Here is a 23344-nt window from a genome sequence, read left to right as displayed (position 1 = left end):
TGGAAAATACGAGTTCATACATTAATTATAACTTGTATTTACTGCCTGCAGCAAGGATAGTGGTACCGAGTTTGCATATCTGTGGGATTCTTGTATACTATTATAATATAAATTATATCATAAACATGATACACATGTAAATGTATATGTGCCTTATAAGCCTTTCCAGGCTTATTGTAATTAGGCTGATGGCCGCTGCACCTGAGACTGTTGTCACACACCAGGTGAAAGAGATTTTCCTGATTGTCTCCCAGTCAAAAGGAATAAAACCACCCACAGTGTCAGAAGCAAGTGTTGAGTCATGATGGCTTTCTTTTGGCAATGTGCACTGCTTTTGAGCCTGGCAGCGGCCATGTCAGCGTATGCAGGTAGTATTGCGGTGAAATGCATGGCCTGTTTTTGCTTTTAATGTTGATTCATCCTCTTTAACTGAAACTGTTTGAGTAGAGCCTTGAGTTCTTTGTGTTGTATTCCTTCACAGACATGAGGCTAGACTGTAGGCCTGATTTTGTGACGCTGGTGTGGACAGAGAGCAGATCCCTGGCTAATACCTCCCTCTTTCGTCTGGGTAACTGTTACCCCACCAGCTCCTCGCCCAGGGAGGCTGTTTTCAGTGTGGCTCTCGATAACTGTCACTTCAGGAGACTGGTCAGTAGCGTACTTCTACCTGCAAACTGAGTCAACTATTTTTGACAGCTTAGTGACATTTGTATCTCTCATAGGTTACTGGGAATCAGCTGATGTACACCAATGATCTGACCTACAGTTCCCCTCCTGACTCTAATGTTCTCCCGTTTACTCGCCCAGTTGTCTGTGCATATGAGAGGTGGGTGCTTATACTATAACTGAATGTTAAGTGAAACTTAGTTACTTGCTATTGGAGTTGTACAGATGCAAGTGTTTATTGGCAGTAGTTGCTTTACTCATTCTGCTTTATTTTGTGCAGGCCCAAAGACTGGTACCCTCTGACTTATTACCCAGCGTTTAATACATATGGTGAAAGTGATCTAGTGTTCCACATTGGACTTATGAATGGTGGGTGTAAAATATCACCTCACTGGTAAAAGGCAGAATTCTTTCTCATAGAAACTCTTGTAACTTAATGCCTTATCTCTCTTTACTGCTGTAGGTGACTTCTCAGGCCCCGCGGAATCTACTAGTTTTCCTCTGGGCTCTCTTATCCCGATCATGGCTAGTGTGGCGCAGAGGAGCCATCAGCCCTTGCTGCTGCTTCTGGATGAATGTGTAGCGACTACCACACCAGAGCTGCACCCTGAAAGCAGCATATACCCGATAATCACCAATAAGGGGTACTCTAGTTATAATGGAAATAAGCACTGACTTAATTAACTTTTTTTTCTTCAGACATTGGAAGTAACTCAATATGTTAATTAACCATACAGATGTCTAGTGGACAGTAAGATCTCGCGCTCAAAATTCGAGCCAAGGCAAAAATCATCAGAGATCCAACTATCCCTTCAAGCCTTTAGGTTTGCTCTCGGAGAAGAGGTAAACTAGTCTCATTCTATAAATGTTCATTTTTAGCTGCAGGGCTGTGTTGTGGAAACTGAAATATTTTATTACTTGTAAATCCTGGAAACGTATGCTTTGCAATGTCTCCACTCGACAGGTGTTTATCAACTGCAGACTTCTGGCTTGGGATCCCGCCAGTCTTGACACAACCAAGAAAGCCTGCCACTATGTTAAAGAGCATCGGTAAGTCACTTTAAAAAAAAAAAAAAAAAAAAAAAAAAAAAAAAAAATTTAAACTGCATCAGTGTCAGAATGTAAACAGTATAGCTAATGACATTTTGTTTCAAGCACTGTCAACATTTTGGGATTCAATCAGACTTCTATCATGGAACAAGTGAGCAGTTAATGGAGATTATTTATATTTTATTTCTAACTGTTAAAATACTCTCTCCTGATTCAGTTGGGAGCTGCTGGACAACCCTGCCTATAGCAATCTTTGTGACTGCTGTGAATCCAGCTGCAAGTCCAGGAGGATGAGGAGTGTAGAATCAGGTATCAGCACAACTTCTGCTGTATTAAACTGGTCTCATTGTACTATACTAAAACAGCCTGTGTTCTTTCTAAACAGGGAAGCATGCAATGGTACAAAAAGCAGTCCTTGGACCACTTACCATCACTGATGTGAATTCCTGAAGTATGCTAAAGGTAAGGGTTTAATTTTACATTGCTATATATTTATCCACCACTAAACTTTTTTTTTTTTCTTTTTCCCCACCCAACAGGAATGGCTCCATTTTACAGACTTCAATGATCCTTCAATCTGAATTGGGTTTTTATTCTGCATTTTGCAAGCTTAATGCCTGCCTGTCTCTGTATTTCAGATTGTAATGTGGCCATTAAAGAAGTTTCCAAACCAATCACTTGCATGCTCAAATTAAGTTTCTTGTTTGGTGTGTGTAATGATGTGCTTCAGGTGTCTTGCATTGAAGGTTTTATTAGTGTGACTCTTCATATCTTAGCATCCAATCTTTTTCCTGGGTAAAACTACAGATGTGTGCGTATGGGCAGCAATTTCATTAAGTTAATGGTGGGATTTTTCATCTAACTCGAATGTAGTTTTCAACATGTCAGCATACTTGTATTCCCAATTACTTTTTTTTTAAATTTCTTTCATTCTAGTCTTCCACCAGGTCCCAAGGCTAAAAAATGTTCTGTTAAACATTTCTGGGTCAAAGGTTGTCTTAAATGTCTAAATGGCTCTTTAATCATCAAATGTTACATAATTTACACTCTCTCTGAAATGCCAGCTGATCCAGAGTATGTAATCCAGTTTATCATGCCATCAGCACCAGCATAAATGTGATGTAATGTGAAGTTGACTAAAGAGCTAATGATTAAGCCATAAAATGAACAGATCTTGAAATTGGAGACAAAGTGCAAGTTATGACATGTGGTGCAACAGCTGTCCTTGGCGCTGTTTGGGTTTTTTTAAAAATTTTTAAATGACAAATTTAAGATGGCAAGTGTTCAAAGAGGTCTAAAGAATTTCTGTGCTAAGCAGATCACGGTCATCTTTATAATATTATCCATCTTTTGAAGTGGAAAAATCGTGGCTATATTAGGCCCTATTTCCAGGCTCATCCAACATCTTGAATTAACTAGTGAAATGTTTTAATATTGGTGACTTTAAATTTTTTATTTCCTTTTTTTTTTTTTAAAAAGGAGGGGCATTTATATCACTGAGGTTAAGTTAGCATAGTAACATTTTGACAGACGCTGAGGAATGGGGGGGTCTTCATACGTCACTCAAAACTGAAAGCGGGATTGCTGAGCCGATGATGCAATAACTTCTCGTCAGGATAAAACCTCAACTTGCGTTACTTCTGAGCAGGGCGACGGGTAATAACATAACAAAAATAAGAGCAGATATTTTGTAACATGTTTTGAGTCAGTTTCTTACCCTCTACTTGTCAGTGTTCGGCCAAACGGAACAAGTGAATTTCCCACAATTTAAGCTAGCTAGCAAACACTTTGATGGCCAATAGCATAACCAGTTAGCATTGTTGAGTAATTTCGTCTTCAGTTTTGACTGCTGTATCTAACTACTATTTTACGTGTGTGTGGTGGGCGGTGACCTGGCTGCCTCATTGCAGAATTAAACGTTAATGTTAAAATGGTTGAGCTATGTTGGTAACTTTGTGTATGAGTGTGGGTATGACGAATTTGCATTGTGTAACTTAAGGGCAAAAAAACCCCTCCTGTATTGTGAAGCCCCAATGTCATAAAAAGCTTAATATTAAAACGTATCTATATACTGGTAGACTACATGGCCAAAAGTACGTGGGAACCTGACACCTTTGAACATGTCATTTCAAAACCATGGTCATTAAAATGCTGCTAGGAGTCTCCACTCATCTGTGGGCAGGCTTTCCACAAGATTTTGGAACCTGGCTGCAGGGATTTGCTCCCTTTCAGCCTCAACAGCGTTTGTGAGATGGGGGACTGATGTTGGGTTCCAGTTCATCCCAAAGGTGTTGTATGGGGATGAGGTCAGGGCTCTGTACAGGCCAGTCAGGTTCTTCCACACCAAACTGGGAAAACCATTTCTTCATGGACCTGGCTTTGTGCAAGGGAGCATTGCCATGTTGAAACAGGAAAGGGCCAAACACCAACTGCTGCCCCAAAGTTGGAAGCACGCTATTGTCTAAAATATGTATGCTGTAGCATTAAGATTTTCCATAATTTATACTAAGGGACTGAGCCTGAGAAAAACAACCCAATACTAAAAGTACACAAAAGTATGTGACAAGGGGTGTCCACATGCTTATGGTCATATAGTGTAATATGTAATGTTATTTTATCACATTTGTGTATTGTAATCTTGTGTTTGTTTGCAGAGGAGGAAATGGACTGGTTCCACTGTAATCAGTGCTTCACAAGGAGAGGGTCGAAGTTTGCTGTGTCCAGCTGTGGCCACATCTGCTGTGAAGCATGCATTAAGTCTAGTAAGACAATTATATACTATCTGCTCTGTGTGCTAAGTTAACTTGCTTCCACATCATGGCTCAAATAAGATGCAGTTTCAGGCTACGCATGCCTCTTGTGATTATGTCTTTTCCCACAGAGCAGTGCAGCGTATGTGGGGCCAGCTGCAGTTATTTGCCCATCACAGATGAGGTTGGTGACTTTATTTTCACTGCAAGTTACTGCCTGATGCCACCAACAGAGTGTTACTTTATTTTACATAGCCAACTTGTTATATCTGCACACATTTTCTATTTCAGATGAAGCCACAGGAAAAGGTGTTTTTCAAGGACCCTGTGAAGCTCATCCAATCACGGCTGGAGCACATATCACAGGTCTGTCTCCTCTGTGCAGCGTTTCCCTCGCTGCTGCCCTTTTTAATTGCTATACTAGGATGTAAATTGCCAGAGCAGTCAGTCAATTAATAACCAGTCAAAAAGTCATTCAACAAGAGAATGCTTCAGTTAGAGTGATAGTTGACAAGATTAAATGTATCAGCTATACTCCAAAAGCCAAAGTTGATTTACATAGTGTTTTACTTTCACTGAAAGAATATTTGAATGTGATGTCTTCATGCTCCTCAGATTGCGCTTTTTCAGCGGACACAGATGGAGAGAGTCACAGCGCACTTCAAGCATAAGTCTGCTGAACTGGAAAGGCATCTGAAGGAAGTCACTGAGCAGGGTTACAGGTGATTTTAATATCTGTTATTGTTCCTCTGTGGCTGTGTAAATAAGACCTCCGATTGCGACGCTATTCTTCCCACGTCTGTTATCACAAGGCAACTCTCCGAGCTGAAAAGAGAGAATGCTGACTTAAAAAAGCAGCTTTCAGAGCTGAAAAGAGAGACTGCTGAATTGAAAAAGCCACTTTCTCAGAGGAGGGTAAGTGTTCCAAAAGTCTAATAAAGGAAAAGTTAATGTTGCCAAAAATGCCAATGTTCAGGTAATAAGTTACATATCGAATTTAGCCCACACACTTTCTGTTTGCCACAGGTTTCTCCAGGACAGTTTCAAATAGATGGGTAAAGCCAATTTACGTTTCAGGACAATCATGTTTAATAGCAAACTTTCCAGTATTAAAGTTTTTTTTTAATTGACTGAGTAATAACTTTCTGTCTCATATGTATATAGTACTCAAAGGATGTCACTCCCTGTGGCTGTTACCTCCCCAGGTAAACCCAGTGATTTGAGTTGAATTGTTGCAGTGTTTGAATTTTTGGATTCAAGTTGATGTGCGCATGTTTTCTTTTACCAGTTACCCCTCGTTCAAGAACTGTGAGGTATGTATTACATTGTCATGCTCTAGTGGATTTCATTCTTTATTTGCGACATCATCACATATCCACACTTTATAACAACATGATGTTTGGGTCTTAGTCACTTAGGCTCAGCAGAGTCGCAGGGGTGGCCCAGAGCCAGAGATCCCAGTCTATCCTCCCTCACAGTAAGTCTCGTAGTCATATTGGCTCCATGTAAGGTTTTCTAGACCTTCGGTAAATTAATGTTATGGCAGAAACAAAAAGTATTTATCAAAAAATATATACATCGATTCTTAGATTATTGTGCAACTTTGTTGACATAATAATTACAGTTTGACAATACAAAATCCTAACTCAAGATCAACTACTGTAAGTAACTTTTACCGAAGCTTTCCAGGAGGTTTCATCTCACTGTCTTGGTTAGTGGATGGAGTTAAGTTAAGGAATGTCTTCTCCATGACAACTCCATTCACTGAGATGTGGTTGAAACCTCTGGAAGAAGCTAATTTTCACGCTCAATAATAATAATTACACAGTCATAGACCAGGCCCTCATTAATACTCAGCAGATAGTCAACTACAAACTTATACAGCATTTTAGAGCAGAATTTTCATTTGGTTTTACCTTTTGTTACATAAAATAAAGGAAACACTTTGACCTCTCTGTTTTTGTCAGACTCCTGGATCAGCTACTTCTATTTCTAGCCATAGTTCTCTTCATGAACGTGTACACAGTAAGTGTGGTTGCAAACACGCTTTTGTAGCTCTACCATAGGTTCTGTGATTAAACTGGATACACTATGCCTAATCAACTCAGAAATTAAAAGCATTAGTTCTTTAATCAAAATCCTTTCACCTCTGTTTCAAAAAGGAACACCCACATCCTTTAGCACCCTTACAAGGTAAGAATTGCTTTCCAAATTACATCTGCCATGAAACATTGCATCACATTTCTTATTATAATTGCTGATTCAGTCCATTTCTGTCTTCCTCAGAACTCTGCATCAGACTCCTAATGTTTTCCAGTTTCAGTTTATGAGTGGATTATCAATACAGTCACCCAGACGTTAATGAAATGGCCCCTAACAATTCTGGGGACGTTTTTGTCACTTAAGTTCATCAGGACTGTCTTGTCTGATACAAATTTGTTTTTGCCCAGAAACAGTTTAAGCAACGCTTGAATGTCTTCTACATAGTTGAGTATAGGTATTTTCTAATTGTTACGCTTACATGGATGTTGTACTGATGTTACTATGTGGTTCCCCTGATTAGGGAATTAACCTGACATATTATCTTGTTGGTCATTGGTTGACTTATGGTCATCTATTTTCTGTTGCAATACATTTTTTAGCAGTAATTTATATTAGAACCATTTCTGCAAATAAATTTCACAGTCACACAGAATTTACATTGATGAAAAAATACATTTGATCAGTCAGAATCAGTTGGAGTCATTACAGCACACAAAAAACAGCATGAACACATGATTATAAAGGCAAATCCTTTACTGGTCTCCAGTGACACAATTGTGAAAATGAGAAAAAAAATTCAAACAGGAAAAAAATACATTGAAAACATCTGCAAAGGAAGACACCAAGTGTTTTGGACATTTCCCCACAGCATGACACTTGCATTAACTTTTCATTACTAATAGAATGACAAAACACAGTGGTGCACACTGCTTTATAAACATTCTTGTCATCTAACCTTTGTCCAGACATTTCTAATTAACTAAACTCTGACTCCATTTAAAGCCCACTTCACCCCCTGTATGTCAACTAAGAAGTACTACAGAGTATGTATTTGTGAGTTTTTCTGAACTGAAAACCTGAATGTATAATGCTTGTGCTATAATTCATAATCTGATTTAACATAAACAGAATGGTAATATTTCTTTGGATTCAAACCCTTTACTACTTATGCAGTACATGGACCCCATCAGTTATCATATCTAGTTTGTCTATATTATAATCCATCAAGTCACACCCTACACCTAAGACAAAAGAGATGTAAAAATACTGACTGAATCAATGAGTGCAAATCAAAATAGAAGTTGGCAATGCTGACATCTGTATAATGTTGATGTGATTGTATGTTTAGCCTTTACTGTAAATGCAAATGACAAGCAAAGTATTCAAATAGTAAATCAAGTATTAGAGCACAGCGTCTAAAGAGAATCAGGGAATGTGTTTCAGAAATATGATGTAGACAGTAGTAGAATTAGATGAACCATGCTGTTTTCAAAAGGCATGATAACAGCTAAGAGGTCAAGAATGATACTGTTTAGTTCGGAAGACATTATTTTTTTGAAAGAATTGGATTTAATGAACATAATGGCAGCAGGCTCTAAAACCAAAGTGCAAGATGTCAATTTAAAGTGTACAGGTCCAGTGTGCTTTTCATGACAAGGAATTATTGGCTGTAAAGGAATGATTACACACAGTGATCAGTCAACAAATTCATCAACATCTAGACATTTTCCCGGAGCAGTTACTTATCTGCTATAGTCAGGTACCAAAAGTACAACCACTTTAAATTATACTGCTACAATAGCGTACTAAAAAAATCTGTAGTAGTGATATCTAAACAAAAATAATAAGCTCAAAAAATATAGCAAACCAGTGTACAAGTTACTGTCCTATTTACAGCAACACGGGCAGCACAATTATAATTCAAGTCCAAATATATTAGGATAAGCAGGAAATGCAGCATATATAAAAAACACAAACCTCACTTTGGGCTTGTACTGGGAAGACTGGATGTTACAAACCTGCCTCAATTAAAGCAATTTAAACCAAAGTAATAATTATGCTTGTTGGTGCAAAGGATGTGAGGAGCACTCCACCAAGTTTTAGAACTGTTCTTAAGTCTGGTTCCAGTGTCTTAATCAGCAACAATAGGCTCTTGGTCAGTCTCCCCAAGATCCTGAGCTGCAAACCAAGCTCGTACTTGCTGGTAGCTCATTCTTGATTTCTTGCATAGAGAGTCAAGGTCTTTTTCATTTAGTGAGCCTGTTGAAAGGTAATATGTTACCAATGGCTGGAGATCTGGGGAATCTGTACTTGTCCCGTTTGTTTGAGATTTTCGTTTGCGGCTACCCCCGGCCCGAGTAGATGTCCCAGAGCCACTTCCGTTAGTTAAACCACTGCTGTTTTGCTGGGCTGCAAGTTCTGCCAAGAACTTGTCGCGGACCCCCTTCACCCAGCGCAGCTGGCCATTTTTAACAGCATACCGTGTGTCCCCAAACCACTGAATAACATCTGCACGGGGTAAACCTGTAAGCTTAACAAGCTCAGTGTAATCTTCACTCTTGGGCCACTGGCAGCGCAAGAAATGCTGCTTTAACACATCCAACTGCTCCTTGGTCTTTCTTGGTCGCCCAGCAGGAGTGAGGGCAGGGGATGTGGATGAGGAACCCCCTGAGACGTGCAAGGGTGTTCGTGAGGGACTGGCTTTGGCTGAGTGGGCCGACTTCTTTGATGTGCTGATGCTCTTTGAAAGTGGTTTATTAGGCGAGGCAGTCAGTGGTGGGCTGCCAGAAGGGGAAGAGTAGGGAGAGGATTTCAATATACCCGATGGTTCCTGTAGAACATCTGGCTCAATCTTGCACGTCTTGGTCAGTCGTAAGGGTTGTTCTTCACTTTGTTCCTCGTCTTTAAAACTGTCCCCATCAGCAGAAAGCTCCTCCATAACATCAAACCCTTCTGCCTCAAGGACCTTTTCCCCAAATGCTTCCAGGCTGTTAGACAAAAAGGTCTGAAAGAAATGTGAATTTCTAATCCCATTGCTACGGGCTCCCTCGTGGCCCTTCGCCCCGTTTAGTTGACGAGTATTTTGAGTAATAAGTGGAAGAGGCTGAATTTGTTGATCATGTTTACCTCCAACCGCAGCGTGTTGAGAGCAGTTCTGGGCTGCTGCCAGGCTTCCTCGGCCAACCCTAAGCTGGTACCGGCTGTCACTGAACCATTTACGAATGTCGTTACGGCTCAGCCCAGTTTCTTCCTGCAAACGTCTGAGCTCTGCCTCCGCAGGCCAGTTCTCTCTCAGAAAGCTCTTTCGAAGGGCAGCGAGCTGAACTTTAGACTTTTTGTAGCGGCCATGACGGTGCTGTCGTGAAGATGACTCTGAAAGGTCAATGGAGACATCAGCTGCTGTGCTTGCTGGCATATCTGCTGGTGGGCGGTAGAAGTATGAATCCTGGGGAGGTGGGAGGGTGGAACTGAAACACGGGGCAGTGGGTTTGGCTGGTTTATAGGAATCTGGTGACTCACACTTTGGTTTCTTCTTCGGGGGGGTGAAGCTGGAGAGAGCACCCTCTATGTCATCACTATCCTTATCCTCAATTACCAATTCCTCACAACTTCTACTCTTGCACTTCATTTTGACTTCTTCCTTTGTTTCAGTAGGGTCATCACAAAGCTCAGGCACTGCCAGCTTCCGCCGTGTCTCCTCTATCTCCTCTGAGGACCAGCTGATACCATACTTAATTCTCTGCACCATAAACCACACCTTAACTTTGTCCAGTGGCAAGGCACATACCCGGGCCAAGGTGTTAACCTCACGGGATGATGGATACGGAAATAAATTAAAGGCTTGGACCAGCTCTGGGATTGTGTCAAGTTCACGGGTTTGATCCGACTGTGTCCATACCAATTTCAGTCCCTCTGACACTAGAGGCAGGCACACAACAGAGTTGTGGTTAGTGGTGAAACTAGCCACACCAGTTGCATTGCTTTCAGCTGAGCTGGCAGAGTGGCGCAAATCCTTGGAGCGTTTAGCTTCAAGCTTTTCTTCACATTCTGTCGTTGTTACTTTCCCTTCAAAAGGCTCCTTCATGCTCAAAAGTAGTCCGTTTCTGCCATTATGATCACTGTACATTTCCATCTGGGATATCAAAATAGGCTTTCACCTAGAAAATGAAAAAAAAATACTGATTTAGTTGTTGTTTTTTGCTTGTCTCAACTGCCAAACTTTTTTCACTTAACAGATAAGATCAGTGTAACGGAGAAGTACATTTTCTTTCTGTTCTCATTCATTCTCAAAGTCAATTATCTGACAGCTGTTTCCCTTCCCCCCCACGTGGCACTCCTAATTCTGAACTCCCAATGAAACTAGTCGTATAGCCTACTCTGTCCAGACGGGGTTCCCCTCCCCCAAAGTGTGGTGACTGACTTTTGTTTTGTGTGAGTGGGGGGATTGGTCGCAAAGGGTGGGAGCGTGGGGAATGGAGATCTCTGAGAAATCCATCACAGTCTATTTTCTCACCCCTTCCCAGTCAGGCTTTGTTCTACTTCCAAGTTCTCACTCCCGAAAGTTAAGTGTAGCCACTTCACGAAGGCAGATACCACAAGAGAAACCTGTGGAAGGAGAAAATGAGTTGCATTAGTCATACTCAGGTCTCTACACACATTATTACGCATCAGATATTGCTTATGAAAAATGGTTTCAAAAAACTAAATGAATATAAATGTAATTTTGTTAAGCAACAGGTGTTAAGCCAACAATTCAACATATCACAATGGGAATGTCAGTTTGGCAGTTAAAAGGCTAAATACAAGGAATTGTGATTCAGATTCTTTATATTTTTTCCCCATTTCAGTTATTACCTGATTATATGAATAAGGTATTTGTAACTACTGATTGGACAGTGTCTTAAAGTAACCATGTAGGCTACTCTTCATTCAGGAGGAGTTGTTCTTTATTTGGGACAGCACAGGAAATGTTGCGCATTTAGTTAGGAGGTTACGCCATGACCGACGATTAATGTCGCTTTAGCCACGCAAGAAATGTTCAAGTGTACTAAAAACATTAGCAAACAAATGGGAAATCACTGTATTAGTCATTCGTGACACATTGAAACCCACGGGGAAGAGATCAGGTGATGGACTCCCCGGTGTTTTATGTTTTGCTTCAAAGCGCTGTGAGAGTTTACACATAGTATCTTTGTTTTAGTGTAACAAAAAGCTATAAAAGTTGCTCACTGTGCCATTGGCTATAGCAGTCCAGTGTCTCCCCCCTTATGGCGTACTAACTAAAACGCTTCACACTGCACAGGCGCACTTCGCCGTCAGACACGCTTCAGTGAAACATAAAAATAAACTTACCAAGAATGCCAAAACAAGCCTTTATCCCCGAGGTCCGTTTCAGCGACAAGAAAACAAAATAATCCAGGAGTTTCCCCTCTGCCACTCCGCTTTGTATGGCCGAAGTTTAGAGGAAGATTATGGAAACAATACCGTCTGTCTGTCTGTTTGACCCTTGTCTTATTTATCAAGCACCTCGACGGATTACGGTCGGGATACAAAGATGCGAGGCGACCAAGTTTGTCGCCTTTCGCAGGAGTTCAGTCGTCGGCTAAATCCTGCCGTAGAGGGCACAAATCTCTCAATCCGTGAAATACAGGTCTAAATTTGTGTAGCCGTTACTTCGCCCCCCTCGGTCCATCCGTTGTTGCTTTTGTTCTTTAACGGAGAAGTGTTTTCCCTGTCCGGCCAGATCGAGGCGAGGCGGAGCCGAGGACCAGGAAGCCCAGAAGGCCCAACTGACTCCCCCACAGTGACGGCGGGGTGGGTGTGCCAGTCTGGGAGAGCAGGCCATGGATTGGAGGGAGGAGGCGCCTGTATAATAAATCCGTGGCAGTAGGCTGAACATTTTCACGTCAACCCCCCCCTCCTGAAACCAGGCCCACAAACATCTGATATGATTTCAAACGAGAATCATCATCCTGTTAAATTTAAATAGTAGAACAGTAAGTAACAGGAGTTTAAGAATTTCTAATTTACTCACAGGAAACCCCCTTGTAGCCTCCCTCAAGACCCCTGGAGGTCCTTGGACCAAAGTTAGAGAGCTTCTGAGTGATCAACCAAGGGCTGTAGCTACCACTGAGGACACTGTTTTCTGGAAATGTGGGCCTTTTAACAACATGGGAGAAGTTACATAATACATTAAAAAAATTAACACATCATGTTTTTTTATAGACAGATTTGACTAGTTTTAGACTCAGAATATTTAAATATAACATTTGGGCCAACAAATAACTAAATAAAGAAGACTATATTTCCCAATGCTAACTTTTTGCTGGTAGTATAGTGGCTTTGAAACAGCATTTAAACCTTCAAGTTGAGTATTAAAACTTAACTTTTAACATTTAAGTGAATAAATAAAATATGAAAAATCCAAATAATTGACCTCATTATTTCTAAAATGGCTATGGCTGTGAATCAATTCCCAAAATATCATAAAAAATTAAGACCCAGAGGGGTTTAGACCTACTGGTATAACCAAGTTCTAACAAGAAATAGTTTATAGCCTGTTTGATTTTTCTGAATATTGTAAACAAGATGGAAGTATACAATCAACAGTGATACTGTGTCCTTGAGCAATAAGCTGAATTTATATCTGCTTCCGAGATGAAGAAGCCAGCTGTATTTTAGTGATTTGTATCTCAATCAGAGTTAGCAATTATAATGAACTGTTAATGCTAAATAATAGATTATAGAATATTAATCATCTTTTTTTTTATCAATTTGGAGATGCTATACCTTTGTTATTGTGCAAAAAGGAATGAGAAGTGTAAACAGCAGTGAGTTAACATGTGTTTATTTAACCAGTTGTTAAATAGAGTAGTAGTAGTAGGGTTGTGTGTGTGTGTATGTATGTATGTATGTATGTATGTATGTATGTGTACATATATATATACATACATACACACATATATATATATATATATATATGTATATATATATATATATATATATATATATATATATATATATATATACATGTATATATATATACATATATATACATATATACATGTATATACATGTGTATATATATATGTATATATATATACATGTATATATATATATATACATGTATATATATATGTATATATGTATATATATATATATACACGTATATATATATATATACATGTATATATATATATATATATATATATGTATATGTATATATATGTATATATATATACATGTATATATATATATACATGTATATGTATATATACACACACACACATACATACATATGTACATACACACAGTTTATAGAAATATAAGAAATAAATGTAAAACTACACAAACATTTATGTGTTTCTAAAATGTGTCATCTTTATCTTTAGATAGTTGTGATTTTGTATACTGCTTAAGAAAATATATGACATGTAGTAATAATACATTCACATCTTCACATCGTGTGGCTTCACCCACAGCTTATGTTAGTGTTAATGGTTAATAAAGAAAATATGCTAGAGCATCCTTTATGTTGGCCTCAAACTTCATATAATGGCATTAATTAAGTACTGAAGTAGGAATGGATGTATATATGCAGTTAATTTAAACAATAAAAAATAGCTTTGTCAGTTTAAATAGTTTGGTTCTTGTCAGCCATCAGTAATGGATTTGATCTGAAATCAATGATATGACAACTATAGGAGCGACTGGGGCTTAGAGGTAGAGCGAGTAATAATAGAATAGTCGGCGGTTCGATCCCGGCTTCCCCCAGGCCACATCACATGTCGAAGTGTCCTTGGGCAAGATACTGAACCCCCTCCGTGCGTGAATGAGTTAGTTTCTTTGGTCTGATGAGCAGTTGGCACCAGTGTGTGAATGGTGGATGGATGGATATGCAGTGTGAAGCGCGTACATGAAGCCATGTCACTGAAACAGTATGATACTAGGACATGTTTAGAACCGGTTATTTGCAAGGGAGAGCACAAAGCGTGGCAGGCGTACGAATGAAGGAACAACAGCTGACAGCCAGGAGAGATATGGGACCTGGGTCAGGAGGAATTTTAGGGAAGTGAAATCAGCTACAGTCCTTCCTGGAAAATAAACAGATGAAGAAAATATTAGAATTATGTGATTGTACATAATCATAAGTTCAAATCTAAAAAAAAATAAAATAAAAAAAGACATTAGAAAGCTGATACAAGCTTACCATCAACATCTCGAATCCCATACCGCCTTGCCAGGTCACAAGTCATGAGCACTTTCCCAGTCAGTGACATCAGATTTTTATCTTTCAGGCAGAAAGAGAAACCAGAGTATGCTTAGTTTGCAAATGAATAAAATCAGTTTGTGAAAGCATGTTACAATGAACAGCATGTGCAGATCAAATATGAGTTACTCTATAAAGCCTTTGTGGCTTTCATTTCAGTCTCCATTTAACAGTCTGACTGTGAGGTGGATACCATCTCATACAGTAAAATCCTACCTTTTGCCAGATTGACGATGCACTTCCCACTCAGTTCTGTTGTTTCTCCGTCGGCAAATACATCTTTAAACTGAGGCAAAGAAAATCCAGGGAATTAGCAAAAAGACGAAGCAGCTACCATGCATAAATTTGCTGCTAGAGAAGAGTCTACCTTAGAATTTACATCGTTTGGTATGTCTTTCGCCAATATGTACTGAGACACCAACTCTGTTTGTACTGCTCCTGGCCACAGGCTGACAGAAGCCACTCCCCTACTTTTCAGCTCAACAGCCATGTCTGCTGCCAGCCTGTCACACTGGAAACAAACCACAAAACAAAACAGGTTTTTATTACACTGATCTAATTATAAAGTACATGCACTTGCTTTAAATGAGATTTGGGTCTTGATAACATATATCTGAGTCATAATGAGAGGAGAACTTACTGCGGCTTTACCAACGCCATATGGAACATTGAACAGATACCGAAGCCCCCCCATTGATGAAATGGTGACTATCAAACCCCGACCTTGAGCCACCATCACCCGGGATGCATAAACTGAGAAGAAATAGTGGCCCCTGCCAGAGAAATAAAAATGGACATAAGTAATATTATAATATTTTTGTCCACTCAGTTTTAAAATACCTCTGACAAAGTGAAAATGAATACTACTTGAATTTACAGTAAACACATCACACTATTATAGAAAAGGTTTCAGTCGTAGTCATCTGGACACTGTTTTCAGAATCAAGACGTTTCGGCTCCCATGCGGAAGTCATTCTCAATTGTGAAAATGGTCTGAGAACTCTGTGTTGCTTAGGCCCTGCCCTCAGGGAGGAGTCTTCCTGAGTGTCTGCTGTTTACCTTGCCTAGTTTCACCTCCTGTTTCCATGATAGCCCAGTAATCAGGCCTATTGTTTTCTGGCTGCACCTCCCTCATCACTGTTACGTACCTGATTAGCATATGATTGGCTTGACCACGGTGTTAATACACTGTGGTAAACGGTTGGCAAATTGAATCTCAGACCACCATTTCTGTTTAAAGAGGGGTTTTCTTTTTTCATAAAAATGGCTTCTTTGACTCCTCTTTCAAACCAACTCTTCTCTCTACTTAGAATCTTCACCTCACTGTCTTCAAATGTGTGGTTTGTAGCTTTTAGATGCAAACGTCTTGATTCTGAAAACAGTGTCCAGATGACTACGACTGAAACCTTTTCTACAATGGAACACTCCTGGACGAATGAGGGACTACACCGTCACATCACACTCCTGGTTTCTTGTTTTATGTATTCTGAAAGAGCTACTACTGATTCCTGCTGAACCCAAAACTAAAAAAGACAAAAACAAGTTGAGTAATGTCTTAAAAAAAATGTCACTTTACAGGAAGAGATGAATAACCAGTTGGCTGACAATGACTCAGCTGACGTAGCAGACATGAGTAAGCACATATTCGTACCTGAGGCCTGTGTTGTTGATGGAATCCCAAATGGACGGATCAGTTTCCCAGAACTTGTTCCCCATATTCTCAAAGATAGCCTGGAATAACAAATCATGTTTAAAGTTCAGGTAAAAACCGCGGGCAGTTTATGGTTGGTGCTCTTTCATGCTGATCCCTTCCATTTACACAGCTTTACTCTACATACGGTCAGTGCAGTACACCCACCTGTACTCCAGCATAGGCATTGTTAACCAGGATATCCAGCCTGCCATTCTGTTCACGTTTGATCCGTTCAAACAGTTCTTCAATTTGTTCATCTTTTGTAGAATCACAGATAACTGGCACACAGTTTCCACCCCTCTCCTTAACCTGGGTTGAGAACAAAGACATCAGCTGTGAACCATAGCAACAAACCCTCAATAACACTACTACAATACTACAGAGCAGAAAACACCCACATTTCAGGTGTGACATTGACGCACCAGACATGGCATGGAGGGAGGAATTTGCATTTTTGGGAGCTGAGCCAAGAGATAGGTTAATGACGTTGCTACTGCCTCTCTACCGTAAAGCGGTCTGATCGGCTCTTACAAGAGATTCAAGCTCTAAATTTCACCTGTGCAGCAGTTTGTTTCAGAGTCTTCTCCTGGCGCCCTGTGATGTAGACGGTGGCTCCTGCCTCCGACAGCTGGAGAGCTATTCCCCTGCCAATGCCTCTGGAGGCACCTGTTACTACACACACCCAGCCAGACAGGGACATTTTCTCTGGGGGAGGAAACAGCACCACATACAATAAGCAGTTAACTCAAATACACCTCCTAAACTAAAAGTACACAACATGAATAGAGGTCTGTTTTGGTGAAATATGATCAGAGGTCAACTGGGTAATAAAAAAAAAAGATTGCAACATGGTTGCATAAATGAAATTGTGCTATCACTCTCCACCCCATAGTTGACTTAGAGGAGGCACTGTTATTGGCCCAGTCATTATTATTCAGCATTACTGTTGACACTGATATAATGATAAGAGTGAAGCAGTGATCAATGATTTATAAGTGATAAGTTTAATGATAACGTAAGAAAAGAATGTACACTTTGCCCAAATAGTATTCACACTAGAATGGCATAGCAAGGCCTTTGCTAAATGTTATAGAAGGGAAATACAACTTAATAAAAGCACACAATAAAAGTAAAATTACTATTGCGACGTATTGATACCACCAGAAACATCTGTTTAGTTTTTCATATAAGGAGAAAAATATCCTTATGTAACGAGCTCGTTTTACTCATAATGTATTAAACAAAGTTTAATGCTATAAAGTCATGTTTTTCTCTTTCTTATGATAAATTAACTCGTTTATTTTTATTTTCGTTTGAACAACAATTTCGCTGTTAACAATTCTTGAGAAACTGGCGACTCGTTCACACTATTTGATTCCATGAAAATTAATTCTTATCAGAGGCGAGACTATGCTGTTATTTAACGCAGTAGATTGTAAATTAAACTTTAAAAACTATAGAATTCGCTCAATTGCATGAAAAAACATACCTTTTTCCACAGGAAGCGCTGGCTCTGTTTTGCCAAGTCTCAATAATGGTTCTTCGGAGGAACCGACGAGGAAAAGTATCGGTACAAAAGTCACAGCTGTTATATAAAGCTGTTGTGATGCACTGTGTATTGCCTCTAGCGTCAACAATATGAGTAACGTGACGTGTCTACGAAGTCACCATATCTATCATAATATCGCGAGAAGACGCTAGACAAAGCAGAGAGTTGACTATCCGCGTGAAACTGAGGGTTCACTTACGCTAACTTCCTCCTTCGCTTGAATTCCGGTAGACTAAATTTAACGCGAGCATCCCACATTCGCCCCTGGTTTTGAAGTGAATAGTCAAAGAGTTGGGGGTTTTTTTTGTATCTTAAAATGACGAAAAACTATCTTACAGGTGCCTCGTTAGACCCATGCACTATCGTACTCGTTGCTTGTTAAGTAATATTCCTTGTTTTAACACAGTTGTAGGCTGTTGAGTGGTTTAGTCGATAACTGTTTACACAACGATAGGCCAGAATCCGTGAACTATCTTACTGGTGAATGTCGGAGGTGGTCTTTGATTTAACTTAAAAGAATTCACACACGATGGCGCTATAGTCTTCCTGAAAATACATGTAGCCTATGAAGGTGGCAATAATGATGTTGATGGATGACAGTAGTAGTAGTAGTAGGTTAGTTGTAATATATAGCATAATAGTGTATTGAATTTTACAAGAATATTGAAAGGAAGAAAATTACGGCTATTTAGTGGCCTCAAAATGTATCTAAAGACGTATATATAGCCACACCAATGTAAATACAACTGATTTCATTATCAGAATCAGAAATACTTTATTGATCCCCAAAGGGAAACTCTTGGTTACAGCAGCTCGCCTTTACGTCAGTGCACACAGGAGAAAGTACTAGCAAAAAATATAATACAATACACTATAAAACACTATAGAAACAGGTCAGAAAATAAGTTAAGTACCAGGTTGGTATAAGTATAAGATAAAATAAGTGTGAAGTACCAAGTGGATTTACCGGTTGATGATGATAATACAGTATAATAATACAACGTAATAATATAAGTCATAAGTAGTGGTGCATGTACTGTTGAGTTAAGTGTAGCTTATTGAGATTATTAAGATATTGCACAGCAGTAATGGAGGTATACAGATCAGTTTGTTGAGTCTGTTGGCGTCCGCTACCCTCAACCTGCTGTCCCAGCATGCAACAGCATACAGGATAGCACTGGCCACCACAGACTCATAAAACATCTTCAGCATTGTCCGGCAGATGTTGAAGGACCTCAGCCTCCTCAGAAAATAGAGGCGGCTCTGGCCCTTCCTGTAAACAGCTTGAGTGTTCTTGGTCCAGTCCAGTTTATTATCCAAGTGTACACCCAGGTACTTGTAATCCTCTACAATGTCCACACTGACCCCCTGGATGGAAACCGGGGTCGCTGGTGCCTTGGCCCTCCGTAGATCCACAACCAGCTCCTTAGACTTTGTCGCATTGAGCTGCAGATGGTTCTGCTCGCACCATGAGACAAAGTTCCCCACCACAGCCCTGTACTCAGACTCATCACCACCGCTGATACATCCCACCACAGCAGAGTCTTCGGAAAACTTCTGAAGGTGGCAGGACTCTGTGTGGTAGCTGAAGTCTGGGATCATTCTTCCTTGTTTGCACGAGATGGTCTTCACCCAAACAAGTCAGGTAGTCGCATGCTGGCGGCTAACCTGCAGCACGCTGTGCTGTCCTCCTCAAGTAGTTGACTATTTACATCACCTGTTTCACCCCTCGCTCTTCTTCTTCCTCTTCTCTGTCCACCAAAAACTGCCACGCACCCTCTGCTGTCACTACCTCCCCCTTGTGGACTGATCATAGTGCTGCTATCTGGAGCCCGGATGCCTCTAGTGCCACCTTTAACATTCCTGTGGTAATTTCGGACAGGTCCTTAATGCGAAACAGACACAGCCGACACAGCGACAATAATAACTTAATAAAGATCCGGGCCAAAACCCGACCTCCAGTCTCAACATCAAATCTGAACCAGCACAGACTTTTAAAGATTGCTCTTCTGAATGTAAGATCCCTCTCTAACAAAACGTTTATTTTAAATGATTTTATCTCTTCTACTGATTTAGACTTTATGTTTTTAACTGAATCCTGGTTACGTCCTGGTGATCACAGTCAGCTGGCTGAATTGTGCCCTCCTGATTTTGACTGCTTTAGTTGCCCCAGGGTCTGTGGTCGAGGTGGGGGCCTCGTTATTGTCTATAGGAAGCATTTTAAGTGTGACCTTATAGCTTGCAACGATTTTTCCTCCTTTGAAGTGCTCATGTTTAAACTTGGTGGCCCCCTCCCAGTCATATTTGCTATTATATATCGCCCCCCTAAACCAGCTGGCTCCTTCTTGTTGGAACTCCCTGAGTTTTTATCCAGTCTTGTGTTAAATTATGATAGAAGTGTTCTTTGTGGTGATTTTAATATTCACGTTGATGACTCCTCTAATGCCCTTGCTGCTGATTTTTTAAATATCACTAAGTCTTTCAACTTACAACAACATGTGTGTGGCCAAACTCATTCCCATGGCCACACCTTAGACCTAGTCTTTACTTTGGGCCTGAAAACCCCATCTGTGGAAACCAGGGACATGTTTGTATCTGATCACCTATGCATTGTTTTTAACTGTGAATTACATGCTGCTAGTACTGTCTTATCCCGCTCTAAGTACACACGCGTCCTTAATGAGCATAGTGCCTCAAAATTCTGTACACTGTTCAGTTCTCCTGGCAGTGTGTTTCCTGATTCCTCTAACACCAACGATTTGGTTGATTCTTTTAACTACCTGTGTTCTTCAACCTTAGATCTCATAGCTCCTCTGAAAAATAGATAAAACTCAAAGACTAGAAAACAGCCATGGTTAAATGACAGTATTCGAAGCTGTAAAAAGAAATGCAGAAGAGCAGAACGCAGATGGAAGAAATCAGGTCTCCAGGTCCACTTTGTGGCCATGAAAGAGTTATTACACCTTAATAACAGGATGGTAAAGGATGCAAGAACATGTCATTTCTCTGCACTTATTTCTGCCCATCAGCACAACCCCAGATTCCTATTTAAGACTGTGGATCAGTTAGTTAACCCAGCCTCTCCTTGTGCCCCTGCTGAGTGTGATGCTGATTGTGAAAAGTTTCTTTTGCACTTTGCTGGAAAGGTGGCGTTAATAAGATCTGATATCACCCCCAACCCTGCTTTTTTAGATGTGGATCACCCGCTCAGGGATTCTTTGAGCAATTCTTCTGCTGTTACTCTGCCCAAACTCACAGACATCATGTCTCTTATGAGAGTATCCTCCAGCCCTCTGGACAAAATCCCAACTAGGTTTCTATTGGAAGTTATGGATTGTATTGCGCCCCTTTTACAAATTATTTTTAACAGCTCGCTGTCTACTGGCTGCGTCCCTGAAACAGCTTGTGTCCAGCCAGTAAAAAAACCTGGGCTTAATCCCACCCTCCTGGATAACTACTGCCCAATATCCAAATTGCCTTTTATTTAGAAGATTCTCGAAAAACTTGTATCTAAGCAGCTTCTTGCTGCTGTGGAAAACAATAATACCTTTGAAAAGTTCCAATCTGGCTTTCATCAATACCACAGCACTGAGACAGCCCTTCTCAAAGTCACTAATGACCTTTTAATGAATGCAGACGCAGGCATGTGTTCAATTCTTGTGCTGTTGGACATAAGTGCTGCCTTTGATACAGTTGATCATGGCATTCTTTTAGACAGACTGAGGCACTGGGTGGGCATATCTGGCACTGCACTAGACTGGTTCTCATCTTATCTGTCCAATAGGAAATTCTGTGTCAGCATTAATAACTTCATGTCATCATTTTCCCATATCAAGTATGGTGTGCCTCAAGATTCAATTCTGGGACCAATATTGTTTTCCTTATACATGCTTCCCTTGGGTGATGTCATCCGCAGACATGGTATTTCTTTTCATTGTTATGCGGATGACACACAGTTGTACCTCCCTGTCAAGCCCACTGACCTTAGTACGCTGAGTTCTCTGCAGGACTGCCTGTCTGACATAAAAAATTGGATGTCGATACATTTTCTTCAGCTCAACTCAAATAAAACTGAAATCCTTGTTATTGGGCCCCAACACATCACTAAACAAATACTGTCATCCACTGGGAACCTGCCACAACTTATCAAGCCTGTTGCAAGAAATCTTGGTGTCCTGTTTGATAGCAATTTATGTTTTGAGCAACATATCACTAAGCTTGTCCAATCATGTTTCTATCACCTCAGAAATATTGCAAAAATACGATCTATTTTAAATCTTAGTGATGCAGAAACTATTGTGCATGCTTTTATCTCCTCACGCCTTGATTATTGTAACAGCCTGTTCACTTGTCTTAAACAAAAAACTCTGAAACGACTGCAGACTGTACAAAACTCAGCTGCTAGGCTGTTAACCAGGACCAAGAAGTAAGACCACATCACACCTGTTTTAGCCTCTTTACACTGGCTCCCTGTTGGTTTTAGGATTGATTTTAAGATCTTGTTGATTACTTTTAAGGCTCTTCATGGCCTGGCCCCAGATTATATTTTAGACCTTGTAATCCCTTATGAACCTTCACGTAGTTTGAGATCTTCGGGCAGGGGTCTCCTGTCTGTTCCTGAGTCCAGGATGAAAACTAAGGGGGACAGAGCTTTTGCTATCAGGGCCCCGAGGCTCTGGAACAACTTGCCCGAAGAAATTAGGTTGTCTGAGTCAGTGTCTTCATTTAAGTCTCGTCTCAAAACACATTTTTATCTGAAAGCATATCCTGATTTTACCTGAACTGGCTGTTTATTTTACTGTTTATTTTATTGCTTTTGTGTATTTTATGTGTTTTATTTCTTTATATTTCGTCATTCACTGTAGTATTTTATTTTTCTTATTGTGAAGCACTTTGTACTTTGTTTTGATAAGTGCTCTATAAATAAAGTTTTATTATTATTATTATTATAAGTCTGTGGTGTAGATGGTGAAGAGGAAGGGAGAGAGGACAGTCCCCTGAGGGGCCCCAGTGTTGCTGACCACGCTGTCCGACACACAGTGCTGCAGGCGCACGTGTTGTGGTCTGCCAGTCAGGTAGTCCACAATCCAGGACACAAGGGGGGCATCCACCTGCATCGCTGCCAGCTTCTCACCCAGCAGGGCAGGCCGGATAGTGTTAAAAGCCCTGGAGAAGTCAAAAAACATGATCCTCACCGTGCTTGCCGGCTTGTCCAGGTGAGTGTGGATGCGGTTAAGCAGGAAGATGATGGCGTTACACACAGACAATGCTCCAGACTTGCATAAATTAATCTTGTCATGTGTGTGTTTGAAGGCCTATGTGTT

General features: G+C 40.3%; 4 protein-coding genes across 6 annotated transcripts; 2 read left to right on the top strand and 2 right to left on the bottom strand.

Annotated features, from left to right (window-relative positions):
* Positions 1-212: 212 nt before the first annotated feature.
* On the top strand, positions 213-2390 carry LOC122886792 (zona pellucida sperm-binding protein 3-like). 2 transcript variants are annotated; one of them, XM_044219406.1, is made up of 10 exons: positions 213-368; positions 482-648; positions 723-826; positions 947-1035; positions 1130-1310; positions 1404-1509; positions 1631-1716; positions 1934-2025; positions 2102-2167; positions 2256-2390. In XM_044219406.1, the coding sequence occupies exons 1-9, from the start codon at positions 302-304 to the stop codon at positions 2164-2166; spliced, it is 957 nt and encodes a 318-aa protein (XP_044075341.1). In that variant the 5' UTR covers positions 213-301; the 3' UTR covers position 2167; positions 2256-2390. The 2 variants fall into 2 exon arrangements, with proteins under 2 accessions (XP_044075341.1, XP_044075340.1); XM_044219405.1 differs by having other exon boundaries at positions 2102-2178.
* A 137-nt stretch (positions 2391-2527) lies between these two features.
* On the top strand, positions 2528-13074 carry LOC122886793 (RING finger protein 212B-like). 2 transcript variants are annotated; one of them, XM_044219408.1, is made up of 13 exons: positions 2528-3372; positions 4371-4478; positions 4598-4650; positions 4758-4832; positions 5082-5188; positions 5279-5381; positions 5493-5521; positions 5631-5671; positions 5755-5779; positions 5877-5943; positions 6434-6491; positions 6629-6659; positions 12253-13074. In XM_044219408.1, the coding sequence occupies exons 2-13, from the start codon at positions 4379-4381 to the stop codon at positions 12314-12316; spliced, it is 753 nt and encodes a 250-aa protein (XP_044075343.1). In that variant the 5' UTR covers positions 2528-3372; positions 4371-4378; the 3' UTR covers positions 12317-13074. The 2 variants fall into 2 exon arrangements, with proteins under 2 accessions (XP_044075343.1, XP_044075342.1); XM_044219407.1 differs by lacking the exon at positions 12253-13074 and adding an exon at positions 6753-7002.
* On the bottom strand, positions 7245-12318 carry homeza (homeobox and leucine zipper encoding a). Its single transcript, XM_044219399.1, has 3 exons — positions 11862-12318; positions 11023-11114; positions 7245-10666 (listed from the first exon to the last, which is right to left on the bottom strand). The coding sequence occupies exon 3, from the start codon at positions 10639-10641 to the stop codon at positions 8641-8643; it is 2001 nt and encodes a 666-aa protein (XP_044075334.1). The 5' UTR covers positions 10642-10666; positions 11023-11114; positions 11862-12318; the 3' UTR covers positions 7245-8640.
* Positions 13075-13909: 835 nt separating the features above from the next.
* On the bottom strand, positions 13910-18119 carry dhrs1 (dehydrogenase/reductase (SDR family) member 1). The gene is made up of 9 exons (XM_044219397.1): positions 17961-18119; positions 17028-17176; positions 16637-16780; positions 16430-16509; positions 15419-15551; positions 15146-15289; positions 14995-15064; positions 14719-14799; positions 13910-14602 (listed from the first exon to the last, which is right to left on the bottom strand). The coding sequence occupies exons 2-9, from the start codon at positions 17169-17171 to the stop codon at positions 14466-14468; spliced, it is 933 nt and encodes a 310-aa protein (XP_044075332.1). The 5' UTR covers positions 17172-17176; positions 17961-18119; the 3' UTR covers positions 13910-14465.
* Between the last annotated feature and the right edge of the window lie 5225 nt (positions 18120-23344).

The sequence above is a fragment of the Siniperca chuatsi genome, linkage group LG13, assembly GCF_020085105.1.
Source record: "Siniperca chuatsi isolate FFG_IHB_CAS linkage group LG13, ASM2008510v1, whole genome shotgun sequence".
Classification (NCBI taxonomy): domain Eukaryota; kingdom Metazoa; phylum Chordata; class Actinopteri; order Centrarchiformes; family Sinipercidae; genus Siniperca; species Siniperca chuatsi.
Note: the sequence above shows the minus strand (reverse complement) of the source record. Positions and strands in the feature narration are given on the sequence as shown.